This window comes from Dipteris shenzhenensis, chromosome 4 (genome assembly GCF_047967505.1).
Source record: "Dipteris shenzhenensis isolate YYH24624 ecotype China chromosome 4, Dip_SZ_1.0, whole genome shotgun sequence".
Taxonomy (NCBI): Eukaryota; Viridiplantae; Streptophyta; class Polypodiopsida; order Gleicheniales; family Dipteridaceae; genus Dipteris; species Dipteris shenzhenensis.
Genome location: NC_141599.1, coordinates 35,909,489 through 35,916,659, shown reverse-complemented (window position 1 = coordinate 35,916,659; position 7,171 = coordinate 35,909,489). Strand labels below are relative to the sequence as shown.

At 42.3% G+C, this 7,171-nt stretch overlaps 1 protein-coding gene across 3 annotated transcripts; it reads left to right on the top strand.

Moving 5' to 3' along the window:
• The first annotated feature begins 1,131 nt into the window (after window positions 1–1,131).
• LOC147902778 (UBP1-associated protein 2C-like) lies at window positions 1,132–6,366 on the top strand. Of its 3 annotated transcripts, XR_015540899.1 has the most exons (3): window positions 1,132–2,925; window positions 5,504–5,670; window positions 5,766–6,366. XR_015540899.1 is itself a non-coding variant. In XM_087373785.1 (2 exons), exon 1 carries the CDS (start codon window positions 1,448–1,450, stop codon window positions 2,894–2,896), a length of 1,449 nt encoding a protein of 482 aa, XP_087229911.1. In that variant the 5' UTR covers window positions 1,132–1,447; the 3' UTR covers window positions 2,897–2,925; window positions 5,504–6,366. The 3 variants fall into 3 exon arrangements, 2 of the variants coding, with proteins under 2 accessions (XP_087229911.1, XP_087229912.1); XM_087373785.1 differs by having other exon boundaries at window positions 5,504–6,366; XM_087373786.1 differs by lacking the exons at window positions 5,504–5,670; window positions 5,766–6,366 and adding an exon at window positions 3,514–3,879 and having other exon boundaries at window positions 1,133–2,925.
• The last annotated feature ends 805 nt before the right edge of the window (window positions 6,367–7,171 follow it).

The following is a 7,171-nucleotide window of genomic DNA, read 5'->3' as shown; positions in this document are numbered from 1 at the left end:
AAACAAAACCACAACTGAGGTCAATTGCACCTCAAGCAAGAGGGAATGTTACGAGAAGTATTTCTCAAAACTCTTGTTCGAAATAACGTAAAGTATTTATAGGATCGCACCAGACGTGGCGGGGGTTCTATTAATACTTGAATGGTTTAGTCAAGGACACCTAACTAAACGTGTGCCATTAATAAGTATCATAGGTGATGCCATTAAGAAATACTCACATTAATGGGTATTACTTAGCATGATTGATTAATCATTGATATTTGATGTATATCATTTCGCTAAGTATTTGATTCATTAGTTTTCTATTAATGGTGAATTGGTTTATTGAGTACAGGAAATGACATGGACGGATGGGAGTAAACAAACTCAAAGGAATAAAGGCTAAATGCCATGGTTTTATGCTAGTGCTATTATGGCCAAGAGTCATTACATTTTAATTTTCGTGCATATTCAATTTTTGACGCTATTGTATTTGTTTGAATTATATTTTACGTTTCAATCTGTCAAGCCAGAGTCCAATTACATCCCAGAAAGCCTTAATAAATTCAACATTCAAGCCATCGCAACTTGGGGATTTGTCCTTTCCCATCACCTTTAAGGCATCCTCCAGTTCGGTCAATGTGAACTGTCTGGCTAGCAAGTTTCTTTGATGCTTTGACACTCTGTAGGGAGTACCATTAATAAGGAGTTAATACTAGCTACCCAAGCTTCATGTTGTACCGCCTCTTCACTAACTACACTTAGCTCCTATTTGAACAGTGCCACAATATGCCAGAAGTCAGTTCAGATTTTCCCTTGCTTGCTCCTCTACACGGTCAATAGTTTCTCTCTGTTGGTTCCTCTTTACTGTTTGAAAAAAGGGTTTTGACAGACAATCTCCCATTGCCAATCACGTCTGACGACTCTTTATATGGGCTTGCTCTGCCTCCGCCAGCTCCCACTGCCTAATCAACCTCTACCAACAATGATGTTTAATTTCCTCCCTGGGAAGCGGTGAGAAACCGCTTTGCATCTTTTTCGTGAGCACCTCCACGTATGATGGCACGCACGCCTCTTGCTCATTTCCCTCCTCCACTTTGACCCCAGAACCTGTCCTCGCTCGATGTCTCGTTTCTTCCCTCGTACTGGCATGTCGAGCCATCTCCCCTCCTGGACCAAACGCACAAGTCGCTCAGCGATCGAGGAGGCGTCAACGATGTCTCTCTGTGTGGACCAAGAGCTAGCAAGCTCGGACAGGAGCTAGTAACATTGTGCTAGGGTTATGATAATCAATATGATCAAGTCATGCATTCATTAAATGTGAAAACAAACTACTATTTCTTCTTCATCATCATCATCATCTTCTTCTTCTTCTTCTTCTCATTCTTTTTCTTCATAGGCTTCTTCATCTTCTTGTTTTGCACAGAGTTGAAGAAGCTCGCCATCGCCATAGCCACACAGACAAGCCATGGACCTCAAGAAACGCAAGCTTGACGAAAACGGTGCAGCTGCTTCCATCGCCATCGCCCCCTTCGCAGCAGCAGCAGCTCCTCCTCCTCCAGCACCCCCAGTTCCCCCCCCCTCCACCCCCTCCTCCTCCATCCCTCCTTCCACTACCCCTTCTCATCCCTCCCCCTCCCCTTCCCCTCCCCTCCTCTCCCCCGACATCGCCCGCCTCATCGTCGACCCCCTCTCCAAAGATCAGCTCCTCGACCTCCTCGTCGCCGCCTCCGTTCGCCACTTCGATGTCCTTGAAGAGGTTCGCAAATTCGCAGACAGGGAACCCGTCCACCGGAAGATCTTCGTCCGTGGCCTCGGTTGGGACACCAACACCGACACGCTCAAGGGTGTCTTCGCGCAGTTCGGGGAGCTCGAGGAGGGGATTGTCATCTTCGACAAGAACACCGGGCGGAGCCGTGGCTATGGCTTTGTCACGTTTAAGCACATGGACGGAGTTCTCAAAGCTCTGAAAGAGCCGAGCAAGAAGATAGACGGGCGAATGACTATCTGTCAGTTGGCTTCCACTGGAACGGCTCTCGCTCAAGCCCCTCAAGATGTTGCTTCTCGGAAGATTTACGTTGGAAATGTTCCGATGGAGTGGCCTGCGGACCGACTGCTCAGTTTGTTTGCTCAGTACGGTGAGATAGAGGAAGGCCCTCTTGGCTTCGATAAGCAAACTGGCAGGTCGCGCGGTTTTGCTCTTTTCATTTATAAATCACCGGACTCCGCCAGGCGTTCGCTTGAGGAGCCTCTGAAGCTCATAGACGGGAATCAACTATTCTGCAAGCTTGCTGCTGAAAATTATAAGCCGAAGGCAGGAACTATGCAAGGCCAGTCTGATGGTTCGGAGCTACCCATGGCGCAACCCGGTGCCGCAGCCCTTGCCCAGCCTAGCATGCAATATGGGGCAGCTCCTCAAGGTATGATGACGACTGGGCTTCCTTACAATCAGAATATGAATCCTCCAATGAATTCTGGTTTAAGTCACATGAACCCTAGCATGCACCCTAACATTGCTCCTTCAAATCAAAATTACCCTGGAGCCAATCCTCCGTATCTTAATAGTTCTCTTCCCTCGTCCATTAACCCTTCCCACGCTCAGGTGATGAATCTAGGCGCAAGTCAGGTTCAAACATCTTTGGGTTTGCCTTCTTATGGAACCCAGCAATCATTGAGTCCTTATGGACCTCAGCTGCAAAGTTATGGCGGACAACCAGTCCCAGCTTATCCTGGGGCAACAGCTCCAACCACTATGTATAACATGGCTCCAGCATCCATGGCTTCTCAAACCCCAGCGCTTCAAGGTCAAGGCCAGTATGCTTTGGGATCATATCAGAGTCAACAGCAGGTAGCATCATCCGCTCCCCGCATGCAACAGACAGGAGTTGTACCACCGATGCCCTATTATGGAATGTAGCAAATACTAATTTTCTGCAGGGACACGTGGTAAGAGCTCTTTTCTCTGATATTTCTCTTTGGGTGTCTTATTGTGCTGCTTGTGTCTTATGCCTTCTTTGAGATGCTGTGTGCTAAGCCCTTAGAAGAGAGACTTTTTAAGATTTCTAAAAATTGTTGTGGGATTCTTAAGAGTATGTGTGGTTTAGGTATCACGTTTGTAATTTCTCTCCCATGTTTGGAACTTTATGGGCCAACGTAAGTTGAGCAGCATCTCGTAATGAGATGAAACTTTTCTTGCACTCACCCTCGTATCAGTCATGGTGGTGGTTTAGTTCCTTTTTCATATTCTCTGCTACCTGATTCACCTGTCAACTGGAATTATTTAGGTCTGCACTCAAATATTTTGGTGAGGGACATTGCTTTGGCAATAAAGGAAATTTGCTTGTTTTGCTGTGTGCTTTGTGTGCTGTTCAGTTTGCTCAGGATAAATTATTGTGGGCCAGTTTGTAAAATTCACAGCTCTATTAGGATTGCTTTAATTTTGTTATTTTGTACCTTGTGTATATATATATATATACTTTATGATGGTTTTTCTGTCTTTGATATCTCAACGCTGTTGGTTTTGATTGTCATCAGTTTCAGGATAAGTTTGGCCTGCCATGTTGAGGCTGTTTTGTGTTGAGAATGCTGTGGACCGTCGTACAACAAATCATGGAGATTCTCTTTTTGATTGCAAACGGTTTGCGGTTTAGCAATCCACCTCATGGAAGAAGTGGATGCAGTTGCTGTCTATGATCTGTTCAGTTATTTAATATAGTTCGCATATCCATAATCACTGAGATGTTTCATGGTCTGAGTAGGATTTTCAGTCTTCAGTTCGGTAAACCCAGGAAGCAAATGACGTGCTTTGATGTTTGAAGGGAAATGATATTGTTTGACATTAGAATTTTGTGGTTTTGACCTGAGACTTTTGTTCTCTGAATATGAAAAGACATTGAAAGATGCTGAAAAGACATTGAAAGATGCTGATAGCATCAATTGTGTGGTTTTTTATTTGGAAAGCCAACCAGCTTTCATACTTGAGGTACTCACGTTTAAGTTAAAGCAACATTTATAGGACATGGTTGTGCCAATTTTGTGATTTTGTTTTATGGTGTGTGCAAGATCTAATTTTAGGCTTGAGTAAACGAGAATGAAAGTTGGACTGTTGTAATAGATTCTGTGTGCCAGCATAGGAAACATGGTTGTAGCAAAGATTGCGTAGTTGTACCTCCTGGACTGACCAAACCCAACCCTGTGACACATGTGGACAATTTACTGCTTGTATTACAGAGTCGTTCTGTTGATCTGGAGAATTATTGTGATGAAAATTCTGCAAATTGATCATAGATGTTGATCCAGGCATGCATTCCATGTTATAGATGGCTGGCTTGTTTGAAATACTTTTGGGAGACTGCATGCTTTATTTCTTGCGTCGATATTATTTATTATATGCGTTGAAACCATATCCATGGCATGAGTAGTAATGTCAATTCTCTGGTTGTGAAATTTGTTATTGTGCTTTTAAATATTTTATCTTTTGGCTTCACTACCGTTTATGCGTTAAATGACTTTTACCAATGATTTCTTTCTTTGGAAGCTTGTTCTCGCTTTAGAGAGTTCACATTATTCTGCAGCCTGTGACCAAGTAACCATTATGATTTAAAATTCTTCTTATGTGGCTGGGATGATTTTGAAATGGGATGATTGTTATTGCTAATCCTATGGCAATCTCTAACCATGTCAATTACATTTCAAGAAGAGATTGCTGAGCTATGAGCTTGTGCTGCAATTAAAAGATAAAACAAGTTATATTGCTGTGTGTTTTAAATATGCATCCTTTTATGTTGTATTATGCTTAAAGAAACATAATAGAGAGAACTTCGTCATTTTTTGGTCGTATAACGAGGTTCCTATGTGAGTATGTGAGCAAAATGGGCAATTGATCAAAAACTTCATGGTGCACACTGCTGCTCTGTCAGGTCATGCGCTTCTTTTTCTTTGTCTGTAAGTCAATACACTTACTTTTTTCATGAATGAAGAAAGGGATTGTACACTTTGTGTTTTCTAGGAGAGATTCTCTTTGAGTCTGACTCTCCAGAAGTTTTGATGGAAGAAACACCCACAAGAAACGTACTGAGCAGGCCAACTGACGATGCTATGTTTTATTTATTGGGTGCTTTATCCAGGTTATAATTCTGTTACCTGTTATCCCAGAATGTCAAAATCTTTAGTCTCTATGTTAGTAAGGGCACATAGGAATGCAAAAATGTATAGAATAACCAATTGTTGGATTCTACATATTCTTGCCATATTGATGTCTTGCTGGGCTGTTCTTGTACTGTTGTCAAGGCTTTGGTTATTCAGTCTTCCTAATCGCCACCTTTTGAGTTAAACAAGAGTTGTGGTAGTTTGAACCATGATGGACTCTATAAGCTGGGCTGATGCCAAGCATATGAGATCACTTTTCTGCTTCATGATCTTATACACTTGGCATCAGCCCAGCTTATAGAGTCCATCATGGTTCAAACTACCACAACTCTTGTGAAATTCTGAACGGATTTTCCACTTTTCTTTCATCATCAAGGTTCGCAGGTTGAGCTAGGCCCGCTATGCAAGCAGTCATCTCAGTGCGGGTTCTATGAAGAAATCAGTTGGAAAGGTTTTACTTCCCTCTCTCGAAGACAAAATGTGCCCAACAAACACGGTGCTAGCACCGCCACCGCCACTCGGCCCTGCTCCAATGGCGGGAAGGTACCAATTTTAAATCTAACAGTATGTAGCTTGTTGATAAGCTCAAAGGTTGTTTGTATGATTATTTTCAAATTTCTGTGTTGATCGTTTTTTAGGAGCTTGAGACATTCATGGATATAGGCTTACTGGCTGAAGTTCTCAGTTCTTGCTGACATACATGAGGTGCTCGAAAGAAGCTTGTTATCTAATTCGAATTTATGTGAGGATATGTGTTGAGGCTGCTTTGTAGGATTCCTGATGTTGCAGATTTGAAAATTGTGGGGGATTGGCTGAACAATCAAATCCTTGGATCTGAGGCTATTGAGAAATCGTATTGGACAAGTATGGTTCCACAAAATTCTGGTTGGGCTGTTGAAGAGGACTGGGCAGAAATTTGAAAGACTCGAATCAGTTGCTTTTGTTTGGGACAGAGGATGGAGAATGGAGTGGAGCACCTTCTAATGGTTAACATTATGCTGTGTATTGGCAGTGAGACAGTCTAAATAGCTTAATGGACTTGATTAAAGTCTTCAATGATGGAAAATAATATTTCTTATTCTGTAGCCACATGCAAATCTGAAGTTAAGATTCCTTGGTTGACCATACTATAATTGATCCTCCTGTGCACAATTGCAGTGAGAGAACTTACGGTGTTCTTTGTTTTGAGAGCCATGCTTTAGAGTAAAGGTGCCCTTCAATTCATTGCAATGCAGTTAACAGTTTTCCACGTTAAGATTCTTTCCCAAGTTTTGATTCTTACTGGTTCACTCATAGTTGCGCTCAGCTTGAAGGAACAACCCCTTTTATAATGTTGTTGCTTTGAGAGAGTGAGTGTGATACGAGAAATAGGGGGTATTAAGTTAACATTGTATAATTACCATCATGAAACATGTCAAATACTAGTCGATGTCTTCAAGGAATTTGAGGCTGCAAGTATCCGATTGGTTCATAGTTTAATGGATCCTGCCTTTGGTTTTTGGCTCAATAGGTACCCATGACGTTCGAAAATTTTCATAAGTATTAGTAGCCTGGTGCATGGGAAAAATGAATCTAAGCATATGCATGATCGAGGAGCATTCGAGAAGGGTGGTGTCAGGATTTCAGGAAGTTCCAGCTGAGAAGGTTCCTTGCTGTCGCAGGGACTATCTCTATGACATCCCCACTAACATCATCAACACCCAAGAGTGGGAGTAGACCATAGTATAAAAGTATGCTCACACATACAAATCCACACACCCACACATACTTAAGCATTCATTTATACAAAGTCTTCGTATTGGGTTTCTATCGGCACTCTAGACGTGAAGGACAAACTCAGCCATGACGAAGGCTAGCACTAAAGGAGAAGGCTAATCAAAAAGTAGTCCAAATCTCTTCATTCAAGCTACAACTGCTTGTGAAGTCTAAACGATTTCATTTTAGTCTTTCCCAAACGAGCATCAAGGGAAAAAGGCATGTATTCAATCTTATGAGTGACTATCGTGAGATTGAAACTGCACTATGTTGTGTTTTTAGAGGATGA

Coding starts and splice junctions, on each gene's coding strand:
- LOC147902778 (XM_087373785.1), top strand. CDS start 1,448: ATGGACCTCAAGAAACGCAAGCTTGACGAAAACGGTGCAGCTGCTTCC.